Below are 16,397 nucleotides of genomic sequence, written 5' to 3' on the forward strand. Positions count from 1 at the left end.
GTTGAGCTTATGATGAATGCCAATACCTAAATATTTGTATGAAGAAACATTTTCCAAGTAATTTTTATCATAAATGAGATTTTCATAGTTGATTATTTTAGATTTATTGATCATGATTTTATTCTTGTCAATATTAACAATTATACCCATCTTGGAGCAGTAATCATGGAGAATTCTAAGCTAATTGTCGATATTGTCATGACTTCGGGCTAGAAGAATGATATCGTCAAAATAAAGGAGAAGAGTAATGACCATACCAGTGAGCTTGGGGCCATCGCACCTTGTAGCTTCCAAACACTCTTCTAGCTTATAAATGTAAATGCCAACAAGGGTAGGGCATAGGGGACAACCTCTCTTAAATCTAATATTGCATTTAATTTCTTTAGACCAACCCTTAGTGGTCTTAATATTAGCTATAACATTCTCAAATACCCTACTCACAACAACCCTATACTCGATAGGAACTATTACCTCTTCAGGTCTCTGCCATAGTTTATCCTGAGGAACTGTGTCGAAAGATTTTCTAAAGTCAACAAAGCAACAAAAGGGATTAGTTTTGTTATTGCGACATTTTTTGACAATGATCCTAAGAGTAACTAGATGGTCAATAGTTGGGTGATTTCTTCTAAAACCAGCTTGCTCTTTAGCTCTTTTACCATGGATTTCAAGCCAGAGGCTAATATTCTTTTCCAAAATGATCCCATACACCTTGGCTAAAATGCGGCTAATCATAATGGTCTTGCAGTTAGAGGGGATGTTTTTATCTCCACTTTTAAAGATAGGCACAATAAGGCTTTTCATCCAAGTCCTGGGGAAGACATGTTTCACTTTCAATTTGAGGAGTTTGTGTATATGACAGATGAGGATCAACCTTACCATTTTGAAATTTTTAGCTTGATTTCCTTCAATATCACTAGCTTTCCCATTATGTAAGATCCAAAATGGCTAAATAATCAACACATCTGGGATATTTTAGTGTTCTAACTAAAATACTGACAAGCCAAATGCAAAACACAAGGGATCTAAAAGAAATCCAACCCTTATTTATATTATTAACTGAAGAAAATAGTACATGCCCATATAATAATATCGAAGCCCTTGCAATGACATGTAAAACTTATCATCAAAGAGAAAACAAAGACATTGAAGCACAATCGTGGACCCTGGATGGATCCACCAAAGAAATCACACCCACGGGGTTTTCATCCCTAGGATCAAACTGGAACTGGCCATGCCAAGTTCTCAAGAAAAACACAATAAGATAGATAGAATCAAGATTATCCCAATTCCCAGCTCCTATCCCCTTTTATAGGCTTGACAAACTCTCTTGAAACCTTACTTTATTATTTTCCCTCAAAAAATGAAGGAAAATACCATGGGAAGATACCATGGGAAAATACCACGGTAAATACCATGGGTAGATTTTGTCTATTTTGACCATATATAGAAAATGAAATATTACAAATGCTCCTTCCCAAACTTTACTTTCCATCAAGCAATCAACTATTATCCACAATAGAAGCATCTGTACATTGATACCGGGATCCCATACAACCTAGTGTGTTATTCCATTCCTCCATTCTAAATGATCTTGAATGGATCCTTTCATACCTGAATCCCAAACAATCCTCTACCCAACCCTTCCCTCGATAGAGTCACCTAGATCCCAACAATCCTCCAACCAATCCTGCCCCCAATGGATTCTCCTGGATCCTAATGCCACCTAAATCATGGAACCTGTGGGTTATGATACCATCTCAACCCTCCATCATTACCCATGCTTAAGGTCCCAAACTACAACATGCCCTTTGCTAAGAGTATCCCATCGGTAGAGTTCCAACTCATAATCTCCGACCAATCCATGTCATGGTAAGGATATAATGCATGAATGCATGCACATGGAATAAGTCTACCATATTGATGATGCTAGATGCTTAACTCATGTTACTCCATGGTGAGCCCCAGTATTGTAGCAATAATGCTACCACTCCTGGAACTCCCTTCTTTAATTTTATCAACCCGGTAGTTCGTAAAAAACTTGGAAGCGACGGTGCTGTATGCACAAGTACTAGCTCTTGCCGCAGCTGTCACTTGGTCAGCTGGCACAAGTCCACTAGGAGCTTAAGCCAACTTCTATGAGCTCTTAGAAGAAGATTTTTAATTGATGGATGAAAGCTAACTCGAAGGAAGTTAATCTAATTGCAAAAAGAAACTGAGAGCCAAAAAGAAACGCAAACCCTAGCAAACCCTAATTCTACCAGCTAGTCCTACTGACGCAAAGGAGAGCATGCAAACTACTGAAAGAGATGCCATTACTTCTACGAAGGTAAAATACATGTGTCTAGACTACCTCTACCTGAAGAAAACATCTTTTTGTATTTTTTGATTAAGTTGTTGGAATTATCATGCATGTGCTTTTAACTATTTTTGACTGTGCAGAGGTGGATCAAGAAGGAGAAATGCTTGGGAAATGTTGGGAAGGTTCAGAGAGGGTCTAAGGGGTCCCTAACACCCTTCCAGAGAGTCTCACAAAGTTTATCTGCCAAGAAACTGTGTTTATGAGCTTCTACAGGAAGTCTGCAGGGGTTCTACAGGATGTTCAGGATTTCTACAGGATGTTCTGTAATTCTTCTACAGGATGTTTCGAAATGGGATTTTGGACCATGGATGGAGGGATAAAGATGGAGGAATGAGTATGGAGGTGAAATAGGGGTGTGAAGAGGTCTAGGACTTGGTGGATGAGGCTAAGGAGCGATTGGATTTGTTCAAGGATGGAGGAAGCGATGATGCACAAGAATGTAGGAATTAGGGCAAGGTGGGGAAAGTATGGCAAATGAAGGGTATGAATCATGGACTAAGGGTTGGATCAGATCATCTGATGGATTATGGGTAGATAGAGAAGGATAACAGGTGCTCTGCAAGTTATTTTCGAGTTTAACAAATGAAGACTTGGAAAATCAAGAGCCTAATTACCTTGCCCTAATCTGACCTAGAAAATAGCAAAAGGATTGGCACATAAGTTTATTTGCACAAAATCAGATGAACTAACTATGCAGCTAAGCAATCATAACCCTAAGCATTCAGTCAAAACTGATATCAAGTTTTTCAACTAAGAATCCAACACTAATACTTGCATGGTGAAGCAAAACAACATTTTTGTGGGTAGCAAGGTCACCTTTGTCCCAACTCACGATCCCACTGATGGAGAGGTAAGATCAGAGGTGCTTGAGCCCCTTTTTCCATGGATCCTTTATGTTATTAATCTATCCAAATCAATCTGAACATGAAAATCTACTTTAATCATCAAAAAGCAACCTAAATAACACAGCAAGTTTTAAATCTAAATAGCAGATTTTACTCTAAGAATGCAGCAAAGACACATAAAACTAAACAAAGGAGGTACTGGGCGCTTGAGATGGGCCCAACCCCAAGAGCTACAGCCTCCTAAGAGAGATTTAGAGCTGGTGCAAAGCTGGATTCAACTTTATTGAGCAAGAAAAGAAGAGTTACATCAAAACTGTCCACAAGGAGAACTCGAAAATGAGCTGATAGCAAAACTAATCTATTGCCTAAAAACCGAACTACAAAATGACTACAACAAGACTATGAAATGACTAGCTACCAGCTAACCCAAATGAGGCCCTAAGCCTTCTTATTTATACAAATTGAGGACCCCAACAGTCCTCCTAAAATTCAGGGACTCGGCTGCCCAAAACTTGTAGTCAACAACAGTCCTACTTGACTTGCTTGGCTGCCCTTGTGCTAATTGATTTGGTGGCCTTTGAACTCCGAGCTGATGGTGGAGAGTTCGAGGTAAGGGCCCATAAATGAAGGGGACACCTTCCTACAAATCCTCTCCCTTGTTCTCCCACGAATTTGGCTGCCAAGTGTTCATTAAGACCTTCAATTTTGTCTCCAAGTTGACCAAAAAGGCTACACAAAGCACCCATTAGACTTGTTGGCATAATGGATAACCAAATTCACTCTATTAGCATAAATATAATCAAAAACATGCAATAAACTAATGAGAATGGTGGATTAAGTCAAATTAGGAGGTTGAATGAGCCCAAATAATTATCCATTTTTGGGGCTCATCATCACCCCCCTACTGAAAGTGTTGCTCGTCCTCTGAGCAACCAATATCTCTCCTCATCTTTGATGGCCCTGGTGGCCTCCTTGTCATGCCAAGCTTCTGAAGTGATGTCCCCTTCTCTGTCATGAAACCATTCTTCTTTGCTTCTTCCCACTACTTGCTCCTTTTCCTAAAGAATTCTCAGCTTTGGTATGATTGTGCAAGTATATTCAATTTGATGGCAGCAATGGTGGCGAAAGGAGATGAAACCAGTGGAGGATGGAAGAAAAGAGTGGTTGCATGTCTCCTCAACAGTCTTCAAGCTTCAAATCCCTCTCCATAATTGATTATAGCCTACCCAAAGGCTTCTACAGGATGTTTCTGGTAAAAATACAGAACTTCCTGTAGAAAGTCCTGTAGTTGAGTTCTGGCTTCCTGTAGAAATAGACAGCACCACTGTATCCTGCTTGGCTGTGGCTACCTTAGAGGTTCCCTCACTGACGTGGACTTTTTCAGTCCTTTCCATTCTACTCTGTAGTCTTTTCTCCCTGGGTGTTAGTGTGGTTTTGTCCCCCTCTGTTTTGGCAGCTTGGTTTAATGCCAATGTTCCAATCACTGATGTTGTTGGATACATCTGCAGGGTTGTGATTTCTGGGCTTGTCACCAACTTGTCATCATTTTCCTTGCCCCATAGTACAATATACAGTCCTGCTATTACTAGAATTGCTCCCAGCAGACTTCCCAGATAATATTTCACATGAAGGATTAGCTGTTCCAACACTGCAACAATTATGGTTGAAGTTGGATTGAAAATTGCAGCAAAGACAGGTCCCTTTAGACGGATATAGTAAGTCTGTACAAAGAAGGAAAATGCAAAGCATAATACTCCCTGCATATTATGGGCCAATATGTTACACTAAAAAATGTCACCATGGCCATTTACAGTCAGTATGGCTCTATCAACAGTCATACTACCCTCTTGAGCAAGTCTTATGCCTCAGCTATTCATGTCAAACTCCAAGAAAGAGAGAAAGTCCTTATAAAACATGTTTATCTCTGGGTACGCAGGCTCTCTCAAGCCTTGCCTGCGGGTACGCACCTTTTGTTCATAAGGTCTGCATCCAAGGACGCTCTGTATCTAAAGGGGCAGGTGCGTCCCTCTGAAAAGGTTAAAATGCGCAAGTTTTATCTTCAAAAACTTACTTGTGGTCATTTCTAGAGCATTCTAGAAGGTTGTTTGATGTGTATTGAGCGCCTCCAGATGGTTCATGCACTCCTATCAAAGAGGAACTTATCCCATCAATAAGGGAGTGATCCCATCCAAAGAGGGGACTATCCCATTGATGGTGGACCTGATTAACTTCCTCTTGAACATTATAAATACAGGCATTGGGCCAGAAGGAGGAAGGTTGAAAGCTATAGATTTCTAAGGGTAAATGCTGCAGGAATTAGGACTCCCATTTAGAAGCTTGTGAGGAGAGATTGTCATCTTTACTTGTTCTATTTGGAAGTGGGTGAGCTTTGTCAAAGTAGAGGAAGACTCTTGTGGACCCTGGAAGGAGCTTGCACAACACCAAGGCTCAGGTTGTAATGGTTCCTTTTGATTACCTTTAATGCAAATTGGTCCATTCTTCTCAATAGCTTGTTGTTAATGGGTTATTTCATGTACTCCTTGGTCTATGTGTTGAATATGCTTTGTTTTATGTTATAATCAGGTGCTATTTAATTGTTTGACTGTTGGTGATTACAGGTTTTGGAGAAACGGAGGAGCTCATCCAGATCAACAAAGCTTGGACTTCTACAACAACGTTTGGACAAAGGTAAGAACGAAACACTTTATTTCTCATATCATAACGTATGTTTAGAGAAGGATAGCTCCAGTTTGTTTTGTTTGTCATTAGAATGTCTTAGACTTCTAGGAAGGTCAGCTGTGTCCGCACCCTTGACTGATTCCGTGTGACAAATTGGCGACTCCGCTGGGGATTCCATTGATGAGAAAAGTCTTTTCCTTTGTGTGAACTTTGCTCTGAGAAAATTGGTTTATTTTTCTGGTTTTTGGCTCTGTGACTTTGTTTTTGGGTGGGTTAGCTTAGGGTTAGTTTCATTTTAGTTTTTCTTGAATTTTCCAGTAGGACGCACCCTCTGAGTATTGCACAGTGCGTCCCTGGACGCACTGTCGCTGTGTGCACAGTGCGGGCCCGCACCTGTCTTAACGGGTTGCCTGCGTCCCCTGCTAAAATTTGAGAAAATTCCATTTTTTGCATTTTTGCTCTTAGATTTTGCTTTTTCTTAGTTTTTACTGCCCAGATCCACTAGTTACCTGCCATAAATCTTCACCTAAGCTTGTTTCATTGGCATTCCTGCTTTAAGCTTTCATCAATTGGGTGTTTTGAGTCTCTTTTTTGAGAAATTCTTAATTTGATTTCCTTTGGTCATTACTTGGAGGTTTGGCTCAGTCTTTTCACAATTTTGCATCTTTTTGCTTCTGTTTTTGCAAAAAAAATTTCCCCCTCATTCGCCGGGGGGGGGGGGGGGGGGGGGCTAAATTGTGTATGAGTGTTAATCGCCTTTGAGTGTTTTTATTTTTTGATCTTTGGAACTCTCACCCAATTTTCTCGACTTGCACTTGATTGGTTCTTAGATCACATTAGAATCATCTTGTGTTTGAGAATTCTCTTGCATAGATCACATTTGCATAGTTAGAATTCTCATTTTCAGAATATTAATGAAAAACGTGCATAGATTACATTTGCATACTTTTCAAGTGAATTGTGCATAGATTACAATTGCATAGCTTACATTCTGAAAAATCAATCGTAGATTTAGATCAGTTTTCTTTGATTTGAATTTACACAAAAAATAAAAATAAAAAATGGTTTGGAATTGATTTGCATTAGTTTTTCTTGATAAAATTAGTGCACTAGAGAATTTGTTATTTTTCTCTTAGTGATCAATTTTTGCATTGTTGGAAGTGAATGGAAACTCTCTCCTTACTTTAGTTAGGATTCATCGAATTGAAAAGATTACATTATCATATTCGATTGCATTCAGTTGAGTCGGGTCATAACACCATTGGTTTCATCTCCATTTACCCATTTGAGTAAAAACAACCTTAATAACACAGCGTTTAATTAAAATTCATCTAGTAATTTTTACATTTCTAAGGCTCTGAAACACCAACATAGCTTAGGCTAGTGTCTTGGAGTAGGTGAGTACTTAACTCTCCAAGACAGTAAAACCAAACAAGTAGCTGATCTTGTGATAGAATCAAATCCAATTATTACAATTACACTCTGGGAAAGCTCCTCTTAAAGGAGAAGCACGAGCTCGTGTCCGAACCAGTGAGGGGATCCATCCTCCCTCGTTGGGAACGATGCCAGACAGTACGTATTACAAACGGTAAACCTCGGATTAACCATTGTCGAGGAGCCAGGGGTCACTTATCGGTAAACCTTGGATTACTGTCAAGGAGCCGGTAAGGGGATTGAGCTTGCTACTCTGCCCTTGCGTGCTGTCGGAGTTTAGACTGTTCCCCCAGGTGTACTTGTTGCCGTTGGTAACCTTAGTGACCATAATCTTTAGGATTCTACCCAAGGTGACAGTGGAGGGAAGATTCCACTGTACATGGAGCAGACGTCGGTTATACTCACTTGGATTTTCCGGGGGGTTCACTTCACTTCGAGATGGTTAAAGTGGAGGAACTTGTGCCGGTCTATTCATTAAGCAGGTTGCCGGGGTAACTGTTCCACCCACTATTTCTGTACTGGATTCTGCGAGGTTGGGCTTCATCACCAACTAGTGTTTTCGGTCCGGAGAGCTTACTGTTTGTGTGTGGTTTGACTCCTAGATTTGATAGTGCGTGTTAATTTGTTTGTTTTTACTTTTAGAGACCATAGGTGTGAATTGTGAATTTTAGTTGTTAAGTGTGAATTGTGAATTGTTAATTTTAGTTTTAAATTGTTAATAAAATTCACTGAAGTTGAATATAATGGCAAATGTTCCAGAATTTATCAACCTAGGAACCCCTCCTAATGAGAATCCTAGTACTTTTCCTTACTTTGGAAATGTTGGTCCTCCTTATATGGCTACTTTGTCATTACCTGGATTTACAATAGGATTACCGATATGGTTATTTTCAACTTCATTGGCCCAAAGTACTCCAATTGTTCCATCTCAACCGGATGCTTCACCTCAACAGAGTTCACCATCTCAACATCAACAACCTTCTGTTGACCCTTTACCTTCTTCGCCTAATTTTTCTTCCTCCATTTCTTCCTCTTCGCCTGGTAAAAGCCTTGATGCTAGTAACCAGGAGGCTAAGAAGAAGAAGAAAGGGAAGAAGAAGAAGAAGAAGAAGAAGCAAGATAAGAAAGAAGTCAACCAACCAACCATGGCTGTAAGTGTTCGTTGTGTTGAGGAAAATTCCAACATGCACCGTAAACCCAAACACCCTTGCAGGCTTTGTAAGGGTGACCACTTCCTTGTCAATTGTCCTGGAATTCCAAAGGTCTTGGAAGTATGGTCAGAAAAATCTCATCAACTTTCCGTTGATCTATCAACCAGTGATAGTCAGGTTCCTGGGAAAAAGGGTAAAGTTAGGTTTCCTTGTAGGTTATGCAAAGGGAGTCATCAAACTCACATTTGCCCTCACATGGATGAAGCCTCAACATTGTTGGAAAAACTTACTATTCCACAGCAAGAATTTCCAACTGGTTACCGTAAACTTTCTCCCAACCTGCCGTCAACTGACGGAGTGATTGATCTAAATTCAAGTACAGTCGATCACACTCTCCCTTTGGAGAATGAAACTCATGTCACTCAGGTTGATGATCAATTAGTTGATCAAGTGGTCGATTCAATTTCACATCCGGTCGATCCCACTTTCCATCTAGAGAGTGAATTTCATACCGCTCAGGTTCTTCTTGTTACATCAGATTCTTCTATGCCGGGGGGCATTTCACCTGTTTCTATAAAACCCCCTCCAAGCACTGAGGTCTTTTCCTTTGATTGGAATAGACTGACAGAACCTCGTCTTCCTTCCTCCATCCCTTTCCAAATCATTGTCAAGGCTGGTGGTAGGGACATACATCGTACTCAGGTAGATGAGGGTGCTTCTGTTAGTATTTTATCCTCAACTGTTTGGAAAGCTTTGGGTTCCCCTCAGCTTGCGCCTATTACGCAAAATCTGAAAGCTTTTAACAGAACCATTAGTGAAACTTTAGGGATCCTTCCTAAGTTTTCTATCACCTTGGAAGGTAAAACTGTCTGTATTGATCTTATGGTAGTTCGAGGTCCCTTGGATTTCAATTTACTCCTTGGGCGAGACTATGTTTATGCAATGAAAGCTGTCGTATCGACACTCTTTCGCGTGATGTCTTTCCCTCACAATGGCAGTATTGTGACTGTAGACCAGCTTTCATTCCCTAGTCTTGTTTCGACTACCAATAATATGTCACCCCTAAATGTTCCTGATTCTAAGGTGGTATCTACCCTGCCACGGGTTAATTATGTGGCAACTGGTCCCATGTTTTCAGTTACCGATGTAAGTGAGCCTCTCACTGTTTGCTCATCCTCTTTTGATTTAGATCCGGTAATTGACATGGAAAACTCTATGGGATTACTTGAACACGATGTTCTTATCCCTTTTGAGTCCCTTGACATGTGTCCCTTCCAAAGAACTATTCTTCCTTCTGATGAAGACCTCTTGGAAGCCATGATCAAGGTGTGTCCATTGACATGTCTTTCTTCCAGTTGGGAGCCATGATCAATGTTGCGAGGATAGTTTTTTCTTGTATCAACCTCGTTAAAAAATGAAACAAGGAGTGCGAGGATAGTTTTTTCTTGTATCAACCTCGTTAAAAAATGAAACAAGGAGTACGAGGATAGTTTGTTCCTCTCTCAACCTCGTTAAAAAATGAAATTGGATGATGAGGAAAGTTCCTTTTACTGTGTCAACCTCGTTAAAAAATGAATCAGTGAGTATGAGGAAAGTTCATTTTACTGTGTCAACCTCGTTAAAAAATGAATCAGTGTGTGCGAGGATAGTTTTTTTCCTGTATCAACCTCATTAAAAAATGAAACAGGCTAGCATGAGGATAGTTCTTTTACTGAGTCAACCTCATTAAAAAATGAATCAGGTAGATTTTAGGATATGTAGGTAGATTGTAGCAAGTAGGGTTTGAGGATAGTTCCTGTTACTGAGTCAACCTCGTTAAAAAAATGAATCAGGTCAGAGGATAGTTCCTGTTACTGAGTCAACCTCGTTAAAAAATGAATTAGGTATGAGGATAGTTCTTTTCTTGTGTCAACCTCCTTAAAAATGAAACAACTCCCTTTTCAAGTTAAATATTGAAAGTAAACCTTCATTTCATCCAGCCGGTTGAATGCAATGAAGCCTGGGGGGCATGTACCTCGCTTTGCATCATTATACTGGGGGCATGCGAACTTTTTGAGCATAGTTCCTTGTCTTGTGTCAAGCTCGTTAAAAAATGAAACAAGGGTAGGTTAAGTAGATAGATTATAGAGAGTAGTCATGAGCATAGTTCCTTGTCTTGTGTCAAGCTCACTAAAAAATGAATCAAGGATTTTAGAGCATAGTTCCTTGTCTTGTGTCAAGCTCGTTAAAAAATGAATCAAGATTTTTAGAGTAAAGTTTTTTGTTAGGTAGATTGTAGAGAGTAGTTATGAGCATAGTTCCTTGTCTTGTGTCAAGCTCACTAAAAAATGAAACAACTCCCACAAGTCTTTCTAAGATCTTGAAAGTAAAGCTTCATTCCATCCACCTTATTGAATGCAATGAAGCTTGGGGGGCATGTATCTCGTTTTGCGTCATTATGCTGGGGGCATGAGAATGTATAACAAGCATAGTTTTTCGTTTCAAGCTTGCGTAAACATGAAACCCGAATCCAAGCATAGTTCTTTTCCTGTGTCAAGCTCGTTAAAAAATGAAACAAATCCTCCTCTACTTGAGTCGAGAGATTGACTAGACCTCATAGATGTTAGGTTGTATATTTAGGTTAGTTATTTAAGTTTTTGCGTAATTTTCTTACAGTTTTAGGTCGAGTCTTTCAAACGATCTCGTTCATGAACCTTCATTCCATCCAGATGGGACTTAGTTGAATGAAATGAAGCTGGGGGGCATGCGCTCTAGCAGTTACGCTTAGGGGGCATCAAGCACAGTTTTCTCTCTGTTTCAAGCTTGTGAAAAAATGAAACTACTTTGAAGCATAGTTTTTGTCTGTTTCAAGCTTTTGTAAAAATGAAACCTATCTCGAGTCAATTTCAGTTATTTTCAAGACTCGTCAAACTCATGAAAATACCGAGATTATTTTGCTATCTTTCATTCTCGTAAAACAAATGAAAATGCCGAGTTCTTTCCGTCTTTTCCTACTCGTAAATTCAATTGAAAGTCGGCCATATGAGTATATTTTTATCCCTTTTTCGAACTCATTAAAACTTACGAAAAAGTGAAAACCATGAGTACATTTTTATCCCTTTTTCGAACTCGTTAAAACTTACGAAAAAGTGAAACCTTAGAGTCATCTTTTAAGCCCTTTTCTGACTCCTAAAACATGAAAAGATTGCCGAGCGTTTCTTTTACACTCATTAAAACGGATCTAAAAGACGGTCCCCTTATAGCTCTTTTCTGACCGTAAAATCAGGAAAAGATCGCCGGGTTTTTGTCGTTTCAAACTCGATACGGAAATAAAACGACGTGTCCTTGATCGCTTTTTACTTTTCAGGTCAGTGACACTAATTATGAAAGTACTCCTTGGTCGCAAGATCAAGCGGTTCCCCCAGGTACTATTTTATACTTTTTCGGGCTTGAGGGACACAAATTTACGAAAAAGTTCAACTTGGAGTCTCCTTAAGTTTTTCAAACTCTCTAAAATTGAAAAACGCCGAGTTTCTCCTATACTGGGCTCGTTAAACATTTCACAGTAAAGGACCTGTTCAATTACAAACAGGAACGAACCACTCCTTCCTAGGGTTCGAATCAAAACTGGGTTGGACTCATCCGAAGGATGAGCTTATAATCAAGCATATGTTATCCTCCTCAAGCTTGTTAAAAATAAAGAGGTACTTGCCAGAAATGGTGGGGGAAAAGAGAGAAGAATGAGCCTATTTGTTACCTTTTGTCTCAGAAGAAACTTTATTACCACTCTTGGACACGACACTTTTCATTCACCTGGGTTGGGAAATCCTTTACCTCACAGTTGATCAAACCACTTTTGAAAGTCTTCAACCGGGTTCCGGGGATTAACTTTGAGTTATTTAGCACCAAACCATCTGTCATGTCGTTATGTGTCCAAGAGGTCTGCAAACAAAACTTTCATCTGCAAAATACTTGTCATCCATTTGACCATCCCTGAGTCAGTCCTTACAGCAACATTTCTTCAACTTGAACAATGATTTCGTGTTGTGGGCTTGCCCACAACGGGTCTCTTTCTATCGACATCAGCACATTATCTAGAGAGATGACTTAGAAATCGTCAGTACCTTGAAGTCCGCATGCATCAATGGCAGGTTTCTCGCCTTTGACGTCAGTTTACATCATTGACTTTCGATCGAAGGATTCCGTGAAATGTTCGACATCAACTCATTCATTCACATCTCATGGATTGTACTGGGTACTTTGAGAACCATTGACATTACTGGTGGTCTCTCTCACGCTTGTTAACAGTTCACATTATCGACTGGTAATCAAGTGGTTTCTACCATGTTCGACATCGACTCATTTATTCGCATGGCTAGAATCGTACCAATTCGAGAAGTAGGAATGAAGACCCTGGATCAAATCTTTACCGTCCAGGTTGCGAGGAGTTTTGTATTCATTATCTAAGTAGACTAATCATAAACAGATGGCTGCGCCCATACTGTGTCTACAAAAGTCTATGATTATGATGTACTACAAAATCATTTCTGTATCAGAGTAGTTAGTCTGTTAGTTAAAATTTTTATTTGAGTATGAGAATGCCTACCTCAGTGATGACATAATCTTATCCATGTATTTTGTGTTGAAAATTGCAGATTCCAACCAGGTTCTCCACGAGATAATCCTCGAAATGATAAAGCGCTTCACCCTTCCTAGATAATACAAAACCCTAATCTATTCCAGGCTTCGCACTTTAGGGGGCAATCTGTTACACTAAAAAATGTCACCATGGCTATTTACAGTCAGTATGGCTCTATCAACAGTCATACTACCCTCTTGAGCAAGTCTTATGCCTCAGCTATTCATGTCAAACTCCAAGAAAGAGAGAAAGTCCTTATAAAACATGTTTATCTCTGGGTACGCAGGTTCTCTCAAGCCTTGCCTGTGGGTACGCACCTTTTGTTCATAAGGTCTGCGTCCAAGGACACTCTGTATCTAAAGGGGCAGGTGTGTCCCTCTGAAAAGGTTAAAGTGCGCAAGTTTTATCTTCAAAAACTTACTTGTGGTCATTTCTAGAGCATTCTAGAAGGTTGTTTGATGTGTATTGAGCGCCTCCAGATGGTTCATGCACTCCTATCAAAGAGGAACTTATCCCATCAATAAGGGAGTGATCCCATCCAAAGAGGGGACTATCCCATTGATGGTGGACCTGATTAACTTCCTCTTGAACATTATAAATACAGGCATTGGGCCAGAAGGAGGAAGGTTGAAAGCTATAGATTTCTAAGGGTAAATGCTGCAGGAATTAGGACTCCCATTTAGAAGCTTGTGAGGAGAGATTGTCATCTTTACTTGTTCTATTTGGAAGTGGGTGAGCTTTGTCAAAGTAGAGGAAGACTCTTGTGGACCCTGGAAGGAGCTTGCACAACACCAAGGCTCAGGTTGTAATGGTTCCTTTTGATTACCTTTAATGCAAATTGGTCCATTCTTCTCAATAGCTTGTTGTTAATGGGTTATTTCATGTACTCCTTGGTCTATGTGTTGAATATGCTTTGTTTTATGTTATAATCAGGTGCTATTTAATTGTTTGACTGTTGGTGATTACAGGTTTTGGAGAAACGGAGGAGCTCATCCAGATCAACAAAGCTTGGACTTCTACAACAGCGTTTGGACAAAGGTAAGAACGAAACACTTGATTTCTCATATCATAACGTATGTTTAGAGAAGGATAGCTCCAGTTTGTTTTGTTTGTCATTAGAATGTCTTAGACTTCTAGGAAGGTCAGCTGTGTCCGCACCCTTGACTGATTCCGTGTGACACAATATGATCAATGACGATGTTAAGAATTTCTGCACATTATTAAAACGAAGATGCGGTGCTCACAGAGTATATGATGTTGAGAAGCTAAATGTCCCACTTTAGCCTTCAAGCAGAGGCCTTTGGCTCAAAAATTAAAGCCACCACAGTGCACTGTAGAGTTCCTTGCAGCATCGTGAGAGTTAATGAAATTTCTGCTGGATATTTCTTAACAACTGGAGCCTGAAAGGTAAGCCATCCAGATCAAAATAAACAGCCGGCAAACAGCATTAGTGCTCCAAGCAGCCATGTGTTATGAAGAACCCTATTGAGCCTAATGAGAACAGGGCCCTTGTAGAAGGCCATAATCATTGCACCACCCACACATATAATGGTTCCTACAACTTTGGCTTGGCCATATTTACTCCTGATATCAACTTTCTCCAGTCTAAAAGCTGTGGCCATCCCAAATGTGACAACAAGAACCAGGTTTGACATTGCAGAAGCAAATGTAGCGGAGGTGTAATCTAGGCCAGCAAAGTAGAAATTCTGAAATAGAGTGGTCTTACCCAGCCAGTGCAAGCACAAAGATCTGCCAGAAGATGGCACAGGTCTTTGCAGGGCGTTGGTTTCTTTCAAGAAAAAAACAAAAGGAGAAATAACTACTGTAGCAACAGCCAGGGTGTAAGCTACGAAAACAAAATGACTCATTCCTTCGTCCAGAGCAACTCTGGTAATGATATTCATGCCGGACAGGAAGACTTGAACTGCAATCTCAGCTAAGAATGTTGCAAATGCAAATTAATCAGCGAATGGTGAGAGCATTTCAAGGATGAGTTCAATTGGTTGTTTATGGAGGCTTCCACTAATGGAGGGTGAGCTGGCTAAGTGCACATTGGCCCCATGCAAACCATTGGTCCTGACTGTAGTGTAATTATGAACTGTAGTTCTCTTCCTGTATTCACTTCCATCAATTACGTTGGATTTTAAACAACCACCACTACCTGTTTTCAATTTTCTTCTTGAGATGGATGAGCACACGTGTTGATTTCACCCACCGAGCGTTGTTCAAACTGGACGAGGGTGGCCAGTTAGCTGGCCACAGATTTTTTTTTAATCCCAACCATCTCATTTCTCATGCTGTTTACGAATTACATTCATGCAAATAGAGGAACTAGTTTAGTCACGTACCTGCAAGTCGTGTGTGGTTGCTGTGAAGTGCTGAGATCTTTCATTTGCTGCATGCATTTGTTTTTGTGATTGCATGTGGCTTGGCTGCTGATTTTTTGGTTGTTTTTTCTTGTGCAGGTGTCCTCTGGCCAGATCTAAGCTCCAGGCATTTGTTTCCACGTTCAAATCTGCACATTCAAGCTGCTACTGCTGAATTTTCACAAGACCAGAACTTATTTTCGCCATTGCTCCCAAACGGTAAACCGGATCGATCTGAAACTTGTTGAGCACGTTCCTATCATCATTATGCATCTCCCATAGCAAAATTGCGGTCAATGGATGCACATATTTCGAGAAAAATGGAAAATGGCTGAAGATTTCAGAGATCAATTTCTCGGAAACCGTGCATCGGAATTGGCTGAAACTGCTTGGGTAGGCTACTATCACCTATGTGCATCTCCCCATGAAAAAAGTTTTGAAATAGATGCACGGATAGGGAGAAAATGCAAAAATGGCTGATGGTGATGGAGGCTAGTTTCTTGGAAACCGTGCACCAGAATTGGCTGAAACTGCTCAGGAATGTTGCCATCACACCTGTACAATTCCCCATAAAACGGTTTTTCAAATGGATGCATGGTTTTCAAGTTATGGAAGAAACAAATTCTGTTCTATGTGTTTTCTCTTCAAAGCATTTTGCAAGTTTTTGCATGGAAAGAAAAACTGAGATTGGGCTGTGATGCAAGTATGGAGATGATGGAGGAGGAGTTTGAAGATTGCAGGAGGACTTCTGAACCCTTGAGGAAGCTACCATGTTCGCCAAACCACCTTTTTGAAATCCATTTCTAGCTCCCTACAATTTCTACAGGAACTTCCTGTAGAAGCACAATGAAGAAGCACAATGAGGTGGAAAAGATGATGGAAAAGGGTGAGGAATGGGAACATGGATGCTTGCAGGCATAACAAATGGATTCCAAGCTTTAGATC

The 16,397-nt window shown here is 40.2% G+C and overlaps 1 protein-coding gene across 1 annotated transcript; it reads right to left on the minus strand.

Annotated features, from left to right (window-relative positions):
* Positions 1-1,123: 1,123 nt before the first annotated feature.
* LOC149188171 (WAT1-related protein At5g07050-like) lies at positions 1,124-14,990 on the minus strand. Its single transcript, XM_089409886.1, has 3 exons — positions 14,568-14,990; positions 4,737-4,961; positions 1,124-1,225 (listed from the first exon to the last, which is right to left on the minus strand). Exons 1-3 carry the CDS (start codon positions 14,988-14,990, stop codon positions 1,124-1,126), a joined length of 750 nt encoding a protein of 249 aa, XP_089266012.1.
* Positions 14,991-16,397: the final 1,407 nt, after the last annotated feature.

This window comes from Pinus tabuliformis, chromosome 3_1 (assembly GCF_031772625.1).
Source record: "Pinus tabuliformis cultivar Carrire ecotype Pingquan chromosome 3_1, CPIR1, whole genome shotgun sequence".
Classification (NCBI taxonomy): domain Eukaryota; kingdom Viridiplantae; phylum Streptophyta; class Pinopsida; order Pinales; family Pinaceae; genus Pinus; species Pinus tabuliformis.

Excerpts from the sequence above, each read along its gene's own strand:
- LOC149188171 (XM_089409886.1), bottom strand. The coding sequence starts at position 14,990 with ATGAATATCATTACCAGAGTTGCTCTGGACGAAGGAATGAGTCATTTT. Across the intron at positions 4,962-14,567 it reads TTCTCATTAGGCTCAATAGG|GGAGTATTATGCTTTGCATT; the intron begins GTTCTTCATAAC and ends CATAATATGCAG. Across the intron at positions 1,226-4,736 it reads AGGAAAATGATGACAAGTTG|TTCCAGTTTGATCCTAGGGA; the intron begins GTGACAAGCCCA and ends TGGCATGGCCAG.